General features: G+C 43.0%; 4 protein-coding genes across 4 annotated transcripts; 3 read left to right on the plus strand and 1 right to left on the minus strand.

The window, feature by feature from the left end:
- Positions 1–581: 581 nt before the first annotated feature.
- On the plus strand, positions 582–6,520 carry coq10b (coenzyme Q10B). The gene is made up of 5 exons (XM_084478815.1): positions 582–688; positions 2,857–3,042; positions 3,770–3,962; positions 4,887–4,988; positions 5,356–6,520. Exons 1-5 carry the CDS (start codon positions 603–605, stop codon positions 5,521–5,523), a joined length of 735 nt encoding a protein of 244 aa, XP_084334941.1. The 5' UTR covers positions 582–602; the 3' UTR covers positions 5,524–6,520.
- A 624-nt stretch (positions 6,521–7,144) lies between these two features.
- Positions 7,145–13,508, minus strand: hspd1 (heat shock 60 protein 1). Its single transcript, XM_084478483.1, has 11 exons — positions 13,410–13,508; positions 11,939–12,114; positions 11,081–11,416; positions 10,862–10,957; positions 10,671–10,764; positions 10,390–10,558; positions 9,851–9,950; positions 9,513–9,758; positions 9,094–9,268; positions 8,790–8,968; positions 7,145–8,633 (listed from the first exon to the last, which is right to left on the minus strand). The coding sequence occupies exons 2-11, from the start codon at positions 12,110–12,112 to the stop codon at positions 8,463–8,465; spliced, it is 1,740 nt and encodes a 579-aa protein (XP_084334609.1). The 5' UTR covers positions 12,113–12,114; positions 13,410–13,508; the 3' UTR covers positions 7,145–8,462.
- Positions 13,509–13,969: 461 nt separating this feature from the next.
- Positions 13,970–16,685, plus strand: hspe1 (heat shock 10 protein 1). The gene is made up of 4 exons (XM_084478436.1): positions 13,970–14,113; positions 16,064–16,219; positions 16,309–16,398; positions 16,490–16,685. The coding sequence occupies exons 1-4, from the start codon at positions 14,111–14,113 to the stop codon at positions 16,538–16,540; spliced, it is 300 nt and encodes a 99-aa protein (XP_084334562.1). The 5' UTR covers positions 13,970–14,110; the 3' UTR covers positions 16,541–16,685.
- A 280-nt stretch (positions 16,686–16,965) lies between these two features.
- On the plus strand, positions 16,966–21,060 carry mob4 (MOB family member 4, phocein). The gene is made up of 8 exons (XM_084478495.1): positions 16,966–17,067; positions 17,685–17,747; positions 17,966–18,066; positions 18,179–18,221; positions 18,312–18,398; positions 18,815–18,894; positions 19,211–19,322; positions 19,601–21,060. The coding sequence occupies exons 1-8, from the start codon at positions 17,008–17,010 to the stop codon at positions 19,736–19,738; spliced, it is 684 nt and encodes a 227-aa protein (XP_084334621.1). The 5' UTR covers positions 16,966–17,007; the 3' UTR covers positions 19,739–21,060.
- The last annotated feature ends 161 nt before the right edge of the window (positions 21,061–21,221 follow it).

The following is a 21,221-nucleotide window of genomic DNA, read 5'->3' on the forward strand; positions in this document are numbered from 1 at the left end:
AATAATCCAGAGATAAGACTAAAGACTAACGTTTGTTAGACAATTATCCAAACGTTGTTGGCCAACAAAGGAATCATATTTAGTCAGACTATTCATGAAAGGTAACTTTGAAATGTGAATTGTCTCAAAGTACATATGTATTTGGAAGGTATCCCCTTTATCGATATATATTGAATTAATGCCATTAAGTAAACAGTGTCATGAAACATGAGTATCACTGGCCCTTACTTAGCCGGGTGGAAAAAGGATGGTTGAAGAATCTATGGTAAATTAAGTAATTTAGGATACTTTGTATACTTGCACTAGCGGTAGAAAAAAACAACTCCAATAAGTTTTAGAGAATAGAAAGTGCATTGAGGTATACGTGAGGTATAAAGGTTATACAGGTCGCCGACTAAAACGAACATCTCGTGACACTAAGCGTGTGCACGTCCGTGCACGGTGGACATATGACGTCAATAGAAATGGATGGACAAATAAGCCAATGGCGACCCTCAATTAAATCGATCAACCAATGAATGCTAAGTCTGAGAAGAAGGCGGGGTAAACAGGCAGCTTGTCTACTAAGCAGACGAGAGGGAATAGACCGCAAAGAAGGGAAGATGGCGAGGGGTAACAGAAGCCTGCTCAGAGTTGCCGAGTGTTTAAAACAGAAACAGTCCACAGCTGCCCGGGAGACACAGACCAGGTGATTTTTTTATTCTGAGATTATTGACAAACTACGGTTGACGGTTTCTAAATGGGAGATGTAGAAAAAAAAATCACAATTTATAGGTGTTGAGTATCTGCTGAGTTTCGAGAACTTGCAAAATGCACAAGAAAACTGCGCTTCTTTTGTGAGCTTTTTGATGAGCGACAACAAGAAGTCAATTCAAATAATACATAGAACAAAATGACAGAGGTGACAAAACCCCTGGGATTACTATATTTGTCTTGTAACGTTAAAATGTGAGAGTTTTCGAAACTTTTGTGTACTGTACTGTAATATAGTGTTCTGTAACTTTACTTTACTACTCAACTACAAATGTTATTGTGTTTTTGGCTCTTAATTATATTATGGTTGAACTGGTCAAAGCTTCGGCACAACATCATATAAAATGTAAATTAGTACGACATCAGATGCGTTAGGATAATGTAGGCTTATCACAATTAGAACATCTATGAGATGTCAAGTGTCTGTTGTTATTACTCTGTTATTACTACACCGTGATCAAACTGAAATCCATCCTAACATGTTGAAAGGTAACCCATTGTTAAGAAGCCTTCATTCCCAGAAATACCAGCATTTATGTTCCCAATAACCTCCTATGCACATGTCCGGGCTCGTTGAGGCCAAGGCAGATATGTTTCTGACTGTCACATTTCACTTCATAGTAAAGAGCTATCTCTGGAGCGAGCTGCACGCAGTAGCATGTAATTAGTGCCCTGGGTATACAGGTTTAAGATACGATTGATATTGTCCCTTGTCATTGGACTTGAAACATCAAGGCTGTGTGTGTGTGTGTGTGTGTGTGTGTGTGTGTGTGTGTGTGTGTGTGTGTGTGTGTGTGTGTGTGTGTGTGCGTGTCAACTGGTGGTAACTGCCATACATTGTGATTGTGTATAAGTTAAGTCTCACTCAGACAGATCCCTAAATTGTGACTGCTACTTCAACTTATTCAAGTGGGTATGGCAGGGTTTTTGGCTATTTCTTCTTTAGCAGACTGGATACTGGTGATATAAATCCTTCCTCCAATCTCAAAGTACTTTTGACCCTTAACATCTCTTAAAAACTGTTATTTTAAAGGACAAATATTTAACATTGATGCAGAGCGTTAAAAGTGGTTATCGCAGTCCAAATTCATAATATTGCCAGCCCCTTCCTCCCCGGACTCGAAGCTCACACAGGTCACCAAGTTGAGGACACTGAACGAACACGAGCGTAAGACGTGCCAAATGCAACATCATATTTTGAGAAGAGCACAATTATTGTTTAAATTTGTTACACATACAGTAGCTACTTCTATGTAAAGTATCCGGCAAGTGATCATATTTCTTATTTACTTCAGTGAAATCAGAATTGAACTGACTCAGGAATAGAAAGGTAAATGTTATTAATAGAGAATCATGTGTACTTAATAGTGGTATTGTTGTGATGACCTCTGGCAGAGGAGACACAGAGGCACACTGGAGTTTGTACATTACATTTCGTAGTTTTTGGAAGCCTTTTCCAATAATGCCCGGTAGTACTGTGTTGAAATGCAAATCATTAACCTTGATCTGCAGCTTTCAGCCCCCTGGGCCAGTACAGAGAAAACTCCTGTGCAACTTATGACGTAGACTTGACTCAGCTTTGCAACTACAGCTATTTGGTACATGACCCTGGTGCCACTTGGCCTGGTTCCATGCTGGTGACGTGTATTTGCTCGTCTCTGTTGGCTCTGTCTCATCGCGTTGGCAAGATTTGCGGTGACAAGACCAATTAAAATGTTTGATAATGTGGACTATGTGGGTTATTGCTATGCATTGTTTGGATATTGACAGGTGTATTCAGGTCCTTGGCACAAGTAGGAGGAGGTCATTCCAGAACAGTGACTGATGTTTTTCATTATGGAGGATTGTACTTGTTGATACTGAAAACACCTGCAAAGACTTCACCAACAACCCCACAATGTCCGCACCCTCATTGTGCTTTCAAAAACGCCAAACCTCTTAGTAATATTTTTTTTTTGTATTCCAAATATCTAACAATACACACCCCCGAGACCAACATGGATAGACTGGTTGCAGGTGATACTGGCATGCTGGCTAATACTGAGGATACCTGTATGTTCTGTAATTGACTTCCTGTCGGTTTTATAATTGCTTTGTGAACAGACACCTGTCATCATGTGGGATTCTGATGGCGCGCACTCCCCAGCTGCAGTGCCCCACTATGCCAGGGCGCGTAATGGCGCTGTCCACCATGCCAGGGCACGTCATGCCGGTGCCCACCCGCAGTTTCTTCAACCTCGCTGGGCCCTTCTCCAAGAAGAGGGAGTACTCTGAGAGGCGCATCATTGGGTGAGCTGCTGTGTGTGTGCATGCATGCATGTTCTCGTATGAATTTCCAGAGGCGGATCAATGAAGTGTATCTACGTCTATCTATCAATATGCTAGTATTGTAGAAATGGCTAGTTGGTGTACTTAATGTTATATAACCCAGATTAACTTTTTTTATCTCATGGCTACAGTTGAAATATTAATACATTCTAACAATTGGATCGATGTTTCAGAATATAAAAATTGTACTGGTAGTATCCCAGAGATTCCATAAACCGGGTTCATTCATTTATTAGTCTTTCCTACATGCAAACTTAGTTATTTAGTGCATGAATGAAAGGCATTCTGGCATTCCATATATTGGCATCCATGACGTACGTAGTGATTCTGTGTGTCTCAGGAAAGGTCATATTCACTGAATCTGGCTTTATAAATAGCACCAGGGAGCACTGGCTCAGTTCCCAGAGCATGAGACAGAAAGTTATGCAACACAAGGCAGGGAGGTATTCTTGAATGAGGCCTCCATCGTTGCTATTCTTCCTAGGCACGTTCCCCTAGACCGTTTCTCTCTCCATCTTTCTGTATTCTTCCTTCGTACCTTTAACTCAACAACCCACTTAACGCAGATAGGACCCGGTCATGGTCTTGGTACAGGACCTCTTTCCATGACATCCATGCCTATTAAAAGACACTAAGAGTGCCTTTGGCTGCTGTGCGGTGTAATTAAACATACCACCGACCCCACCAGGTTTTCCATGCAGGAGATGTACGGCGTGGTGGCCGGGGTCGAGGACTACCGCCACTTTGTGCCCTGGTGCAAGAAGTCTGACGTTGTGTTCAAGAGAGCGGGCTTCTGCAAGGCCAAGCTGACAGTGGGCTTCCCCCCTGTGGTGGAGCACTACACCTCCTTGGTCACCTCCGTGCGCCCCCACCTGGTCAAGGTGAGGTTCAACTGCTCAACCAATGAACGGAAAGTCTGTGCTGTGCTGTTGATTGAGTCGAAAGTTCTGATGGTCCCCATTTTTCATTTGTTTACGTTGTGCTAGTCTGCACCCTTCTATCAAACATGTGGTTTATAGTTATTCAAACAAATTTCAGGGGCAAAACTTACAAATGTACAAACTGGAAAACAATACAAAGTTATATAATAATAGTTTCCTGTAGCTAGTCCTCTAGCCACCTCTTAACATTCTTGAGCCAGAACTATTGGTTCCAAGGTCGAAGCTACCAGTAGGTGGTGTGTAGTACAAGCTGTGTAGTACAAACTGGCTTTTGGAGAATTCAGCCAGAGTAAACTGGATTTTGAAAGTATCCAACTGAAAAATCCAATCCTTCCCTTCAGGCCTTCCGCCAAAGCCACTCCCCTTAAACCTGTCACTAGCTCGCTAGCTTTAGCAGTACCTTTGCGTAGATTTGTTGAAGACTGGTCATGTGCAATGAGTCCACGGGCAGAGTGCGCACAGGTGGCTGGGTATGTAGGTAGCCAGGTAGGCCATCGAATCATTTCATTTGGGTCGAATACAATTTATTTTAGGCCTACTACAGCCACAGATACTAGATTGCTTTGCTTTATTTTGTCAGAGCATATTATTTATTGATTACTGTCAGGATGCAAAAGAGAATTTCAACAAATATGATCAAAATAAATAAATGGCCTACCATAGCTTCAATAGCTTTTACTTTGTGATAAGGCCGGACATCAGCAACTTCTCCTACATCCCATGAACTTGTTCCAAACCCTGCCGAAACAGGGTTTGGAACAAGTTCATTAAATCATTAAATGGCAACATTCACTAGTTTGACTAGTGGTCAAATTGACCTCTATTCAACCAGAGACTTTAACTACACGGTTGGTTGCTTTCCAGGCCTCCTGTTCAGAGGCTAAGCTGTTCAACCACTTGGAGACGGTGTGGCGCTTCAGTCCTGGCCTCCCTGGTTACCCACGCACCTGCACCGTTGACTTTGGCGTAAGTAGTTATCGTTATCGTTATCGTTAACGTTTTTTTGAGTGCCGATATGTATTGCGATTCTGTAAATATGGCTTTCTCAATATATTCTTTGTGTGATTTTATCTTTTGTGGTTCTTATTTTTAAATGAACCTGGCGGAACAGAACAAACCGGTAGTCGATGTGAATTGACTGAACTGACAAAACACACTACAGCGCCCTCTGTAGGACAGTAGCGTAAATGTGCTTCTGCTCAAATAAATTAACTGTAAAAAAGGAATCGATTTTTGGCTCAACCTGGCGATACAATTCTTGCGGAAGATAAGAATCCTGATCCTAACATGAAGCGATATTCTTCCCCCCCACCCCCCACTCTCCTCCTCCCAGATCTCCTTTGAGTTCCGCTCCCTGCTCCACTCCCAGCTGGCCCACGTGTTCTTCGACGAGGTGGTGAAGCAGATGGTGTCGGCCTTCGAGCGCCGCGCCTGCTCGCTGCACGGCGCCGAGACCCGCATCCCTCGCGAGCTCATGTTCCACGAGGTCCACCACACGTAGCAGGGGTCCACACACACACACTAATGCATACACACAGACGCACACGCACACACACGCACACGCACACACACAGTCCCTGTGTGTGTGTCCCTGTCCCTGTGTGTGTGTGTGTGTGTGTGTGTGTGTGTGTGTGTGTGTGTGTATTTATATATAACTAGCCCCACAAACCAAAGTCAACACAGGGTTAGTGCCAATGGGAAAAATCAAGAACCTTTCACGGCTGTTCTTTTACTGTGTTAGAAAAGCTTGTTGTTACATTATGTGGTTGGATTTCCTTCGTTTTTCACCCCTAAAGAAAAATGACAACATGCTATTGTTGTATTGCCAGTACTGCCAGACTGGCCAGATTTGCACACTCAGACTATGAGTTTATATTTATAAAGGTGCTCTCTTCAAAACGATGGCAGTATGACACTTTGCTCTTTGATCATTCTGACTGTGTGCAACGCTGGATGACCATTTATATCACACAGTGTTTATTTTTGATAATGTGCAATAATGGCTTTCAAAATGATCATATAGTGAGCAATAATATCAACCGTCTTAAAACAAAATGGACCCAAACTGGCTAGACAGTGACCTGGGACACCTGGACTCACATCTGGTCATGCCAGTCAGAGGGCTGTGTTTCAGGGAGGGATCTGATTCCCTGCAACCCACTGACAATTCCAACATTCAAACCCAACCTATTCTGGTGCCACTCGATCAGTGGCACGATAGTTTTGTATTTTGAACATTTGTTTTAATATATTCATTTTAACGTATTTATTGGTATGGTAAGAGTTGTAAGTGAAATGTATATACCAATATCAAGATGCAAGAGAAATGTATATATTGTACTGCTAAACTATGTAGGATATATTCTTTAGTTTCTTTTATGTTTGGAGATTGTTTATCTGAGCTTATTTTTGTGTAATCAGAATTGTATTGGATTGGCTACATCTACTGACTGCATGATAAAACTATTTTTTATAGAAAAACCCTGCTTTCCTTGCTGTTCTTTCGTGCCTTTGTGCGTTGCGGAGTCAATCCATTCTATTTAACCCAGGTCAGGGACTTGGGGTTGTACCACGAATAGACTCCTCACGTGAAAAGTAAGAATAGACCCCCAAAGACATGAGTTAGGATCGCTGCTTTGACAGCAATGCAAAGGTCAAGTTGGAAATGCATGCCTTTATGCCTTTCCATTCACCACCTCCAAATATGTTTACTTTTAACTTTCTATGGTAAAATATACTTTTGAAAGATGTGCTAAAGAACTTCCCGTTAACAAATTAGTTATTGTTTTCATTGAATATGTACTCTAAAATGGTAAACACAAAAAACTTACACTTAATATATTAGGAATACATTTAATTTCCTTTTTTCATTAAACTGGGAGAATTGGCAAGATTGCCACCTAAATAAAGATCTTCACATATATCCAGCAAATCTAATGAATGATACTGCTGTTATGAAATACAGAATGTTGTGAAGTTGGGTTAATCTAGAAATGTGCACTCATTTAGCCTGTGTTGTATAGCTGGTTGAAGGAGAAAAATCTAGTCAATTACCTAACTTCATACTTGCCAAAAAGCAAGTTTATTTACAAAGTATTTTGTAAGACCATCTTGGAAACATGTCAATATAATTGTTTTTATTAAATAAAAAAAAACAAATCACCGGTAATTATGGACTACATAGTACAAAACAGAAACTGAAAGACAACTGCTTGCTGAACTGCAATGGAATAATGTTCTACAGACGTACCACCCCTATAGGTTGTAAAAGTAACATTATTTGGGCTTGTTTGTCGTTTAGTGGCATCCAATTAGCATTGCTGGATCACACTGATGAGGGAGGACCAAAGAGTCAGTAAGGTGGATGTTTGACAGCAAGAGAACAGGAAAACATTTTTTCAGACCTGCGACATGGTCCAAAACACATTTTCAACTCGAGCACCACCAGGTTACCCAGCCCAGCCAGTCCTACCCAGAAGACTATCATCTGCAAAATAAAATTAAAACTCAGCTGCCCATGCGTTCTCTCATGATGTTAAGGATGGGATTTGAGCAAAAGGCGTAAACAGAAATGTATTGTGGCTGACTTAAGATGGCCACATCAGACTTCTCGGAACCTTGCTGTTTTACATTTCTAAACGAGGCACTTCTGTCCAACTACAATGGTCATATACAAACCTGATCTGTAACCGATCAGATGATCAGAAGTATTGACCCAGCATCACAATAAATGTCTGTAAATGCTCATATGCCAGAGAACATTGGTTTAATTGGCTCAGCTTAGTTGAGTTTTTAAGCCATATACGAACCCAGGACATGTATAAAACGGACAAAACTGAACAAAAATATATTTGACGGGAAACAATCTTGGCTAGGCTCGATTTTCTCCATCAACATTTTACATTAATACAGAGATAGTTTGTTTTTAGTATTCATCACACTTGACAGTAATAATCTTTGAGATTATTTCTTGCAAGAGTAATAAAATAAAGATGTACATTAGCTTCTTCTCCCATATATCATTTTACAGCTTCACCTACATATACATTTATTGTACTCTTTTGTAATGATTTCTTGGACAGCGCTGGAGGGTGTAAACGGGGACATGTTCGCCACTGGCTAGTCCTCTGCCCCCCAGTCCATGGATAAGGAGCTTTATTATGTGTATGGGTTAGGCAAGGCGAGGAGGACGCAGTGGTGCTGGGTGGGGCGAGGCTTTCTTCTGGGAACCAGTAAGGGAGGGAGGGAGGAATGAGAGGGGTGGTAGGCGGATGTGCGCAGTGGGGTTCAACCAACCATTTGCAGCCCCAACAAAACTTGATGGCAAGTCAGTATGGGCAGGCCGTGGTGGTGATGGGAGGGAGCGCGGTGGCTGGAAGGCTCTTCTCTCCCTAGCACCACTCTGCCCAGAAGTCTTTTATCTTGGTTTATTGTGCCGGCTTAGAAACCCATGCCACCCATTCCTCCCATGCCACCCATGCCGCCCATTCCACCCATTCCTCCGCCACCGGGCATCTCCTTCTCATCCTTGGGGATCTCCGTGACAACGCACTCAGCGGTGGACAGCAGGGAAGCAACGCCCGCAGCGTCCATAAGAGCCGTCCTCACCACCTGCAGGGGGAGACAGAGTAAACCGCTTGAATAACTCATCCCCAAGTAAGGCACAGAGGGGCAGCAGAGTTGCATGCAAATGAATACCGTAGGCTCTATGTCTATACACACACACACACACACACTATGTGGGGGCAGCACGAATCACCACCGTACCTTGGTGGGGTCGATGATGCCCTGCTCCACCATGTTGACAAACTCTCCCTTCATCGCGTCGTAGCCCAGCTCGGCTCCTCCCTGCAGGATCTTCTCCACCACGAGGGAGCCATCCACACCGGCGTTCTTGGCGATGGTCATGGACGGGATACGGAGCGCCCGCCTGATGATGTCGATACCTGCAATGGAAAGTGTGGTTCTTTTTCCAGTGTTCACAAAAACAAAGCATGACAGAGACCTCCAAAAAACGATTTCCACAGTCTACAGTCCATGGTGCTTTCTTGTTTTTGCGACGTCTGCTCACCGATCTTCTGGTCGGCGTTGACGGGCTTCATGGCGTCCAGGGCAGGGATGCAGCGCAGCAGGGCACAGCCGCCGCCGGGCACGATGCCCTCCTCCACGGCGGCCCGGGTGGCGTTCAGAGCGTCTGTCACGCGGTCCTTCTTCTCATTCACCTCCACGTCGCTTGTTCCTCCGATCTGTCATGGGAGAATACAATTACTTAAAAAAGGTTTAACTTAAACCCAGTATTTTCAATTCAATTCAACAAGAGGACGAGTGTTGCGTCAACATTTGTGTTGGTGAAGGAAGTCATCCAATGCAAATCAATCTACAATAGGCATTGGGGTTTGACTGGCATTTAACCCTTATAAAACCCAATTGCATCTTTGAACTAAGATGCTATACTGATAAAGTAAAAGGAAGAAGCGCCAAAGTCCTCACCTTAAGGACGGCCACGCCGTCAGAGAGCTTGGCCAGCCTCTCGTTGAGCTTCTCCTTCTCGTAGTCACTGGTGCATTCATCCAGCTGCTCGATGATCTCGGCGGCACGCTTCTCCACGGCCTCCGCGCTGCCGCCGCCCTTCAGCAGCATGGTGTCGTCTTTGGTCACCTGCACCTCGCCGATCCTGCCGAAGTCATGAGCCTGGATGTCTTCTAGAGCCAGGCCCACGGCGTCGTCACCGAACACCTGCGAAGGACAGGAAACCCAAGTAAGACACACAGCATGACGGTATCTTGAATAAAAGCGAGGGCACTCCAAGTCAGGGAGAGCATACTTACAGTGCCACCAGTGGCGACGGCCATATCCATCAACTGATTCTTCCTGTTATCCCCAAAGCCTGGAGCCTTAACAGCAACAACCTGGAGGCCAACCTTGAGTCTGAAATATACAAGGGCATTAGCTCAAACTTGATAGTCAAAGCGTCAAACTACTTACTTCAAAACACAAACAACATGTTACAAAGCTTTCTAACCCTAACCGATAGTTAGAAGCTTGTATTGAAGTCAATAATCTAATTTTAAGGTAACTCATTACACGTTCAAGATTAAGGCTTAAGAAAAGGTAAATCATTGACATTGTGTGAATAAACTGATACAATCCCATGACAACCAGTTAGTTCAATGAGAACACGAAATATCAAAACATTGATAAGAATTGCATGCATTAGGAAAAGATTTAATCAAGTCCCTGGCACGCCACTGTGACAATGACTATTGATTGATTTACCAAATATATTGTGAATGCATGATGGCCAATAGGTTCAAGCCCCAAGATTAATACAATCAGAATTTTAAAAAAGGGGCAAAAGAAACCCTACCTGTTGAGAACCAGAGTACTGAGGGCCTCTCCATCCACATCCTCAGCCACAATGACCAAAGGCTTGCGCTGCTGGTTGGCAATCTCCAGGGCAGGAACAATACTCTGGACGGTGGAGATCTTCTTCATGCTGAGCAGCAGGTAGGCGTCCTGGAACTCACACTTCTGGCCTGGAGGGGAAGGGGAGAGCAGGGAGGGTTACTCATGTAACAAAAGATAACATAAACAGGAAGGTTATTATTCCAGCTGAATGTTTTTGAAGCCAACTTGGACACACATTACCTTTAGCGGTGTTGATGAAGTAGGGAGAAATGTAGCCACGGTCAAACTTCAGACCCTCAATTATCTCCAGCTCGTCGTGCAGAGTCTTGCCATCCTGGTTTACAAAAAGGCACCAAATTATGACATGGCAGAAGGCTGCGTCAGCCTGATAAAACCAATTCATCAAGGAGGTATGGCACCGTGGTTCTTACCTTCACGGTGATGACTCCCTTGCGGCCCACTTTTTTCATGGCGTTGGAAATAATGCTTCCAATCTCCTCATCTCCATTGGCTGAAATTGTGGCAACCTAGAAGAAAAAGAGCATTGTCAGAGCTATTTAAATCCAGACAAAAGCACATGAATGTGACGTGGCAAGTCAGCAAGTATAAAATAAACTACAGGACTGGTACAAACGGTGAATGTAGTGTACCTGTGCGATCTCCTCAGGGGTGGTGACGGGCTTGGAGAGCCTCTTCAGCTCTGCCATGACCACGTCGACGGCGTTCATGACGCCGCGGCGGATCTCCACGGGGTTGGCCCCCTTGCTGATGGAGTCGAAGCCCTCCTTGGCGATGGCGCGTGCCAACACCGTGGCGGTGGTGGTGCCGTCGCCCGCCTCCTCGTTGGTGTTGTTGGCCACATCCTGCACCAGCTTGGCGCCGATGTTCTGGTAGCGGTCCTTGAGGTCGATGCTCTTGGCCACGGTCACTCCGTCCTTGGTGACCTTGGGGCTGCCCCAGCTCTGCTCGATGATCACTGTGCGGCCCTGCGATGGGAGACGGACGAATGGATGAGTGCCAAAGTGTACTTCAAAATGAGACAACTGGGAACATGTTAGGGTTGTGCTGGAACGAATTACGGGAATCTTAATAATTTGAAAAAACTATTTATACTATTCGCACGCTGAAATTACTTTTGGAATGTCTTGGCCAACCCGCATGTGAAAACAACCTGCCTTTTGTCACGACACACCCGTCTTCAAGAACATTTAAAACTATTTAATCTGCCGAGATGCAAATATGTGCCCTATTCGTATAATAGTCAAACCGGTAAAATGAGTGATGGAATACTCAACAGCCCTCAAATACCCTATGTATTTAAAGGATTCAGTTATACTGGAGTTTTAACTGCGATACAACTGCATAGTGCAGAAGAATTTGAATATAAAAAATATATATATAAATATACAAATTATAGGAGGAGGAGGAGGATTGAAATCTGTAAACCATCTAAAATAAATATTTAACCAAATTGGTAGATTATTGAACAATCACATCTGATGCATTACCTTAGGGCCCATAGTCACGGCTACTGCATCAGCCAGCAGATCCACTCCCTTCAGCATGAGGGCACGGGCATCAGCTCCGAACTTCACATCCTTGGCATAGGCCCGTGTGAGGTGGGGCGCCAGAGCCCTTGACACTGGCCTCACCTGTCTCATGACTGTGGCTAGACGGAACATATCTGTGGGAGCAACAAAGATTCAGTGCATTAGATAGGCCTCCGGTAATAACAGGTTGCTTTAATTATTGAATAACAATCTTGTGCTGGGCAATGGGCACGATTTAAAGAGTTCAATCTTATTAGTTAATCAAAGTCAGAAGTTTTTATTTTATGAGCTCATTGAGAGCATCAACACTGCCTTTAGTGGTGGTCAATGGAACTGCGGAAACTTCAAGTAATTAAATTAGAATTGTGCAACAATTACCCAATGTAAATTAAATTAGAATAGCATGGGTTTCATTTAATGGAGCCATATACATTTCCGTACATACAGCCTACACTTTATTATATGCGACGTAAGCATAAGCCTACATTGCTAAACAAAAAGTTTATTGTAATTTCAATGCAAGGATTGCATCCATAATGGATGCATTGGCCCAATAAGATACATCAGATTGAAACATTTTATGCATATATTTTTTCTTGACACACCCTGACTATAGACGTGTCCGAAAGTATCGCGGACCACCACTGACCTTTGCTCACATCCTAAATAATGAACGACAAAAACCGAGCCACTAAGCAATACCATCGAATGCTGATGCAATGTCATTGCATGAGAATCACGACCCTAGCTCAATGGGGATCATTTGCTTTTAAAAGGACTGGTATGGTCGTGACCTGCACATACTTCAATATAAATACAGTTTCAATTTGAAACAGATGGTAGCCGGTTCCGGATTGCCCACCCACGTGTGCTGCTCAGGTCACGCGTCACAAGGTCATACACGAACAGCATGTGTGCAAGTACCTCCCCATCCTTGATGAATGGCTGAAGATCAGCTACTAGAACATTCTGCTAACACCTCAACATTCTGCTCACCTCGCACACCTTACTCAAAACGGAACGGACATGTAATCTGGATTACAGTTGCCATCGTGCGTGAAGTAAAAAGCCACGGTTGCGACTAGATCGAACAGAAAACCTTGTGGCGCACGTCATTTCTAATGTTGGGTTCATTCAATGTCAGCGCCCAACACTTAGCGGAAACATCTAACCATGTACACGATAATGTTGCACAGCAGGCTGGATAATGACCGGAACTACTAAGCCATTTGTAGACTGGGTGTCCTTTCTGTTGAGTAATCAAAGACAGCTAGCCAAAACTATCCTTACGTTAGCCATTAAGCTTTGAAATCGCCCCGAAAATCGTACGGCACCAAAGACACCAAATTAAGGTATATGGCAAATAGCGCTTGTAAGGCACCATGAGCCAAAATAAGTTAAACGATATGTATGAAATCAAAGTACTTACTTGTAAATTGGTGGTGGCTGTTGTCACAGGTCTACAGCACGGAATGATATAACGTGATAAAGAGAGGACAGCAGTGCAGCGTAACTGAGCTTCACAGAGACAGAAGTGCACATGGTCTATCACATCCGGGTGACTTTCAAGCCCGCCCCCAACTATGCATACATATAACTAAATACGTTACCTGCTTTTGGTTGGGTTTGCTTTTGTTCAGGAACGCCACTGTTTTCAGTGCATGAAGACATAAATAGTATATTTATATTATATTCTATCAATACTATGGGAACCAAAACGTATTTTTTTTGGTTTATGCAACGGTTTTTATTTGTAAATGCTCGTTCCGGGGCTAGGGTTTCTAGAATTAGCCTGCATGCCATTGGAGCAAAAGTATAGGTCAAAGTTGACGTTGTGCAATTTGGAGGGTTATTGCAAATGCCAAAAATCGACACATGAATTGTATTTATATGTCATACATCAATCCCTATGATAAATTAATACATCTGTTCTTTAATTGCAAACATTTCCAATTGTGTGGTGGCCTCTGCGGTTGGAATATTCTAGCATCGGGTCGTCTATCAAATGAAGGGCGTGAGTGCGCATGCGCGGATCCTTCTGGATACTTCCTCACGTGGATCAGCCTCAGTGTGTCACATCAACGCTCACGAAGAAATCGGGGTACAGCAGCCCAAGTCCACTTACATAAAATGGTAAGGTTATTGCGAGGAAATCTGACAATGTGCTTTGACAAATTGTAACTATCAGTTTGATTGGTGGTATTAGTGAGATTATTCATCTGACCTGGCTCTAGTACTGGTAGCAGCTAGCTAACTATGTGTTAGCCGGTGTTCAACTTTGATCCATGGACAAGGTCAAGCTGGGATGAAGATGAATACAATAAGAAACACTCATTTCAGTATTTACGTCTAACCGATCGCATTGAATACATAGCCAGTTGACATGCCAGTTAAACCCACGTTGACGTAGTAGTTAACGGCGTGCGATCACTATGAGTGCAATGTGAAGTAACCTTACCTTACATCACCGTATCATGACAAACTACCTGCATGCCATCTAACCAAGCATGTGTTTTGTTAAATGTGTGCTAACATATGTGTTTAGTAACATTCGTTTTTGCAATAATGACATGACTCTCATTGACTCTGGGAAGAAAGAAAGAAAGAAGGAAGGAATGAATGAAACGAGGTGGGCCCAAACAACCTCGAGTTGATCAAGCTGGGGATTTTCTCGGTCGAAGGGTATTTATGTGCGAGTAGTTGACCGTCACTACACGTTTTATTTCATATTAGTATGTTGGCGCTTGCTAATGACGCAAACCTTTTTAAAGTGCGTGACTTGTCTATTTTTTTTTTTTTACAAATAATGAAGTGGTATTGCATCATGTTAATAAGGACTAGGCTATTTTTTCATTAAAAAATATTTTTACATCTTAAACATATCCAAACATGTTTAAAAAATAGTGCTTGGACAGACGCCCACTCTTCAGGGGTTAAAATGTATTTTTCCTTAAATGCCATTTATTGAATGTTGGCAAGCAACGTTGTCACTTGTTTTGCAAGGCACTTAACAAGCAGGACATGAATGCCATCACATTATGTGGACCTCTTTCAGAACTGTCAAGGTTACTAACGTACTTCTGTAGAAACTGGGAGAGTTCTTGTTTCCCCCCAAAATCCTAGCCCTTTTGGAATAATTACCCTGGTTTATCAGTAGGTTATCAGTCTTTGTCCTTCTGTGAATGGGTAAACATTCTCACATGACCTCCCTCCCCTGCTAATTTATCTCCTCTGGGACATTCAACTGGCTGGAACCAGGATGGCCTTCTACCTCCCCCTCAATTCTTCAACAACCTTCACACACAAGGTCATGCTGTACATCCCAGGATTCAACAGTGTCTGACTGGCTGCAGCTGGTGTTCTAAATCTCAAAAGACCTTGACTGCACTCATATTAGTATTTAATAAGATGGTATACTGTAAATATATGCTAACATACCATCATCAGTGGCACACAACTTCTTTGTGAATGATGCTAATGGTTTTGATGCTACCCTAAATTAGGTTCCTTAGATTGACATTTGATCTTGCTTTAACCCCTGTCTTGACACACCATCCTCTTTCAAACTACCACACTGATTAACCTAATTCCCCTAGTGGATTAACAGAGGGCTGTCTGTATCCAAAAGCTTATTCACAAAATCCTGGCTTGGCTGTGCAAGACTTGATAAGATTGTCCTGTTTATTCATCACCCATATTCGATCATCGGTGGAAAGTATTTGACAGCCCTGGGTGGGTGAAGATTGTTAGAGATGTTTTGTATGAACTTAATCGCAATCCTAATAGTACTAACACAATTGTACAATCCAAGGAAGTGTATGTGTGTAACGTTAATCTGAATGTATTTATTTGTTGGACGATTACTCGAAGACTTATGAACACATGTTGAAAAACCTGACCACGATTCATGGCTTCCTTTTTTCTTTTACGCAAGGTTATTCAATGAATCAAGGGCGACCCCTAGTGTTCACACTTGGCTATAACCTTTTTCGGTGGAATATATGTAGTGTCCCTCTCCGTTAATGTACAGTTAAGAAATTAATTTATGGGCCCCCTCCCCCTTTTTATTTCTCTCTTCTCCAGGCTTTCAGAAAATTCCTCCCCATGTTCGACCGGGTGTTGGTTGAACGCCTGGCAGCAGAGACTATGAGCAAAGGGGGCATCATGTTACCCGAGAAGTCCCAAGGCAAGGTGCTGCAGGCTACAGTGGTCGCAGTGGGGCCGGGCTCTATCAATAAGGTACATCCTCATGTTTGAAGAAAACAAAGTCGTCTTGAAGTTATGCAGAAGTAGATATACTCTAGCTGTTAATTATTTGTATCCTTCAGAGCGGAGCTTTGCAGCCAGTGTGCGTGAAGGTTGGAGATTCGGTCCTCCTTCCAGAGTACGGGGGTACCAAAGTCCTTCTGGACGACAAGGTATACCATTGCAACGTTATTTATATTTCATATTATGTGATTAATGTATCTCGTCAAAATGTAATACAACTTTTTAATATTTTTCTTGCAGGACTATTTCCTGTTCCGTGACGCAGACATCCTGGGGAAATATGAAAATTAAAATTAAAAGTGCTTTATAGTATGTAACGTCCTTTTCACCCCAGAAGTGCTGTAAGGTTGCCTCATTCATGTTTTTGATTTGTGTCAGTCAATTGTAAATAATTCCAATCATGTTTTTGTTACAATAATAAAAGAACTCTTCATTATGTTCTGTCTTGTCTTTCTTATATACAAGTTGTACCATGATTAAATCAATGTTGCGACGGAAATAGCTTTACGCTGCAAAATGCCATTGCAAACCAGCAACATTTAGGCTTTGGTGTTTTTTTTATAATTCAGATTTACCGAAGTTCTTACCTACTGCATTAAGTATGCTAAACGCCGAATAATACAAATGGTTGAAGCGGTGTTACATAAATAAGACGCCACACTAGTGTATTTATTCAAGATCCCCCCTCTGAAGAAAAAAACCGAAAGGGGACGTACGTACAAGTGAGCGGCTCATTGTCATCCGGGTATTCTGTCGAGATGGTCATGGCGGAGGGTACTGCAGTTCTCAGGAGGAATCGGCCTGGAACCAAAGCAAAGGTGGGTTTTATTTAGGTTTGACACATTAATAAGCCAATGAACTAGCATTGTGAGGGCTTTGTTTTATTTCAATTTCGTTTGTTTCCTGGCGCACTGATCCTGCATAAGTGGATCTCGGACTACAGGGTTTGGCCTGGGACTGGCCACTAGACTCTGAATCATCTATTTCCTCAAGGAGTAGTTTGGTCCTATGCTGACGTATTTGATTGTGTTCTTATTTACAAGACGTCCCGTCGTTTTCTATTGAGCAGCTCCACTGTCATTGGAAAATAAAAAAGGCGATTCTATCTAGGGCAAATGGTAGAAGCGGATGCTTGGTGCCATATCATCGCTAATATGCTAACGCTAGATGCGATCATGGCACATCATGCGTACGAAGCAGGTTAACTTGGTCCACTGTTAACGCCTTAGTTTCCAGGTAACGTCTTACAATAAAAGGTTATTATCGGTGTTGGCTTTTCCACATTTCCTTATTATAACGGGAGATGACGCCTGCCATCAGCTAGATCTTATCTAGCTAGATGTTAGCTGTTGACGTTATCCAAGAAGCTTCAGCAAGCTTGCACCAACTTTCTCATGGTATGACTGCTTTAAGTTGTCATTGTTTTAATATCTAGGATTTCTACAACTGGCCTGATGAATCATTTGAAGAGATGGACAGCACGCTCGCTGTCCAACAGGTGGGTTGTTTTAATGTGTGTGTCCGTCCGTCCGTACAACCATTGTGAATTATATTTGGGAGATTGAATAGGATTTTGTTCAATAATCTATAGTTAGTGTTGAAAATGGCATTACTTAATATTTGGTCCATATGTAAGGGCAATTGATATCCCATGTCTCCCATGGATGGTAAAATCAGAATATTTGTGTTGACCTAGGCCTTTCTTTACTGTTACAGTACATTCAGCAAAATATCCGGTCGGACTGTTCCAACATCGACAAGATCCTGGAGCCTCCAGAGGGACAGGACGAGGGCGTCTGGAAGTATGAGCATCTCAGGTCAGTGAAGGAGAATTAACATGAAAGGTTGCCACACAAGTTCTGATTTTGTCACACTGAATATATTGTATGTTTTGTATGTTTATTCCTGTGTGTCTGGTCTGAATTGCAGGCAATTCTGCCTGGAGCTCAATGGACTAGCAGTCAAATTGCAGGTTGGTGCATTTTTCATGTCGGTGCATCAACATTAAAGATTGTGAGATTTACGGCACATTTTAAACATGCATACTGTTGAATTTCCTCAGAGCGAGTGTCACCCAGAGACCTGCACCCAGATGACAGCCACAGAACAGTGGATCTTTCTTTGTGCTGCTCACAAAACTCCCAAAGAGGTGAGCTTCTTTCCCAACCCCACCTCACATCACCCTTGATTACATTTAAAATTCTTCTGTGTGTGTGTGTGTGTGCGTGTGCGTGTGTGTGTGTGTGTCAGTACAGCCAGAGCAGTCTTTATTATCCTAACCGTTCAGACTGTATATATTAATGATTTAAGGGGTAGTAAAAGTGTAGTAGCTCTGGTGTTTGGCTCCTAACCAAAAATAACTGGGTTCGAACCCAATTGTCTGCAGCCTCCCTCTTCCCCCCCCTTGAGAAAAATGTGTAACCCCCACCTGCTCCTCAATGACTTTGCGACTCGATGAATTGACTGTGTTGCTTTGGATAAGAGTATCTGCTGAACGGCTCAATAGTAATAGCCAGCTTTGTGCCCTTTGTTTTTTATCCACCATCCCCTCGGCGGTGTCCACAGTGCCCTGCCATCGACTACACCAGGCACACGCTGGACGGAGCTGCCTGCCTACTCAACAGCAACAAATACTTTCCAAGCAGGTTGGTCTCCATTGGCCCCCACACTGCCCACCTTCATGCCTCAGTGTCTGACTGGCATGACATGGCTTTTACATCCTTTGTGATTGGACTGTGGCTTTTATAAATGCATGATAGTTGTGCCCGTTTATATGTTTGGGAGGTTAGACATGATATCATAGTTTACCAGCAAAATTTTGACATTTGGGTGAAAAAATTGGAAATGTAATGACCATTGGAATTATTAATTTTTGGCATACATCCTCGATAAAGGAAGCAATATAAAATTACAACTTACTATGGTAAAAAATAAAATGTTAACCTGACCTTTGACCTCCAGGGTTAGCATCAAGGAGTCATCTGTGGCCAAACTGGGCTCTGTGTGCCGCCGCATCTATAGGATATTCTCGCACGCGTACTTCCACCATCGCCAGATATTTGACAAGTATGAGGTAAGTGTCCCTTGGGGCTGTCAAATCTCTTGAAAGGAATTAGAAATGCACTCATTTAATGTTTTGGAAAGCGTTGGTGAATTGATTTTAAGTTGGGAAATGTATAAAGCATGATACATTATTGAAAGGGAACCATGCTTTATGCATATTTTATTTAACATCTCTTCATTGTGGGCTGTGTAACATAAATACCGATCTTATTCTATAACTTAGTCACCAAAGCTCACACCCACCGAAGGCGGACGTTATCCCACTATAAACCCTGTTGTGCCCGGCAGAACGAAACCTTCCTATGTCACCGCTTCACGCGCTTCGTGATGAAGTACAACCTGATGTCCAAAGACAACCTGATTGTGCCCATCCTGGAGGAGGAGGAGGCCCAGAACACCTCGTCCGCGGGCGAGAGCGAGGCCTAGAGGACCACACCGCTGCTGCTGCTGCTGCCATAAGGGAGTGGTGTGCGTGCACACTTGTGCATAGCTACATGTTATAAATGACACACTACACAGGTATACCGCACACACATCTCATAAAATATATATATATATATATCCCCCTACACATTACACGCACACACACAACCACAAGTCTGTACATTACATGCAACAGGAGCACAGAGGGAGTTCCATGTCGACTATAGCGCCTGTGTTGCTCTCTCAGGACACAGGGACGTATGCGTGTTCATTTAAGACTCTGCCATCCTATGGAATAATTGGAACATCCCATTTATACCTCTGTGTCCCAGCGGCTATAGCAGTGTCTAATTCTAATGGGACAGGGTCGCATGCACGGCTCATACACTCACACTACTCTGAATCGACATTGGCGGGGCAGCTGGATTTACAGTACCCATGCATTAAATATGGGTTTATCCACTGCTGACTAAGGCGCACACACACACATACTTACACCCTGAAACACTTGTATATAATGCCCCCCCAAACTCCCATAGCTTTTGAATCAAGAATGTTTTCCGATCCTTCAAATGTTTTTGTTTGTCATATTATGTCTCTTTCTCTATTTGCCTACCAGATGTGTGAGAGAGAGAGAGAGAGAGAGAGAGAGAGAGAGAGAGAGAGAGAGAGAGAGAGAGAGAGAGAGAGAGAGAGAGAGAGAGAGAGAGAGAGAGAGAGAGAGAGAGAGAGAGAGAGAGAGAGAGAGAGAGAGAGAGAGAGAGAGAGAGAGAGAGAGAGAGAGAGAGAGAGAGAGAGACTAAATTAGCCCGCAGACATACTGCTATGGAACAAATAAACATACTGTAAGTGTGGCTTGTGTTGTAGTGGGAATAAAAAGGAATCTAGTTTTGTATGTGTGCTAGCAGTCTGTCATGCTATTTCTCTTTATGTGGCTTCTGAAATCCTATGTAGAGAATCTTTAGCAAGGCTTGTTGGTTTGATCCTGGTTTTGTGACATGCCCACATTATAAATGTTTTATGTGTGTGTCCCTTTGCCGCTACATTATTAAGACGTTACTTGACTGGTTGAAAAACAACATGAAATGGATGACAGTGAAAGGGTTAGCCTGACCCCTAACCCGTACTGATGAACGGATGAGATGGAGACACATTCAAGTACAGGAGCACAACCACCCTTTGCTTTCCCCCCCACCCCTTTCATAATTAAGTTATTTTGTGGGAGAAGCGTTGTCTTGGCTACCCACTTTTTATTTTTTTAAATGGACAACAAATTTTGTTACTGTTGACATTGACATGTCTGTTAATAAAAAACTGTTACCCAGCTTGTGTTTGTCGTTCTTCCCCTCAGGGAAAACAGTTATGTGAAATATGCGGCAGCTGTTTTATTTGAATCAATTGAATCAATGAATTCCAGGCCATCCATGGAAATATTTTGGAAGAATAACTTTTGAATTTATACATTATAAAGACACATTCTCATCTA

Source organism: Micromesistius poutassou, assembly GCF_964030765.1.
Source record: "Micromesistius poutassou genome assembly, chromosome: 14".
Classification (NCBI taxonomy): domain Eukaryota; kingdom Metazoa; phylum Chordata; class Actinopteri; order Gadiformes; family Gadidae; genus Micromesistius; species Micromesistius poutassou.

Excerpts from the sequence above, each read along its gene's own strand:
- coq10b (XM_084478815.1), top strand. The coding sequence starts at position 603 with ATGGCGAGGGGTAACAGAAGCCTGCTCAGAGTTGCCGAGTGTTTAAAA. Across the intron at positions 689-2,856 it reads GCCCGGGAGACACAGACCAG|ACACCTGTCATCATGTGGGA; the intron begins GTGATTTTTTTA and ends CTTTGTGAACAG. Across the intron at positions 3,043-3,769 it reads TCTGAGAGGCGCATCATTGG|GTTTTCCATGCAGGAGATGT; the intron begins GTGAGCTGCTGT and ends CGACCCCACCAG.
- hspd1 (XM_084478483.1), bottom strand. The coding sequence starts at position 12,112 with ATGTTCCGTCTAGCCACAGTCATGAGACAGGTGAGGCCAGTGTCAAGG. Across the intron at positions 9,759-9,850 it reads CCGTCGCCACTGGTGGCACT|GTGTTCGGTGACGACGCCGT; the intron begins GTAAGTATGCTC and ends TGTCCTTCGCAG. Across the intron at positions 8,969-9,093 it reads CAACGCCGACCAGAAGATCG|GTATCGACATCATCAGGCGG; the intron begins GTGAGCAGACGT and ends TTTCCATTGCAG.
- hspe1 (XM_084478436.1), top strand. Across the intron at positions 16,220-16,308 it reads GGCCGGGCTCTATCAATAAG|AGCGGAGCTTTGCAGCCAGT; the intron begins GTACATCCTCAT and ends TGTATCCTTCAG. Across the intron at positions 16,399-16,489 it reads AAGTCCTTCTGGACGACAAG|GACTATTTCCTGTTCCGTGA; the intron begins GTATACCATTGC and ends TTTTTCTTGCAG.
- mob4 (XM_084478495.1), top strand. The coding sequence starts at position 17,008 with ATGGTCATGGCGGAGGGTACTGCAGTTCTCAGGAGGAATCGGCCTGGA. Across the intron at positions 17,068-17,684 it reads GGCCTGGAACCAAAGCAAAG|GATTTCTACAACTGGCCTGA; the intron begins GTGGGTTTTATT and ends TTTAATATCTAG. Across the intron at positions 19,323-19,600 it reads AGATATTTGACAAGTATGAG|AACGAAACCTTCCTATGTCA; the intron begins GTAAGTGTCCCT and ends TGTGCCCGGCAG.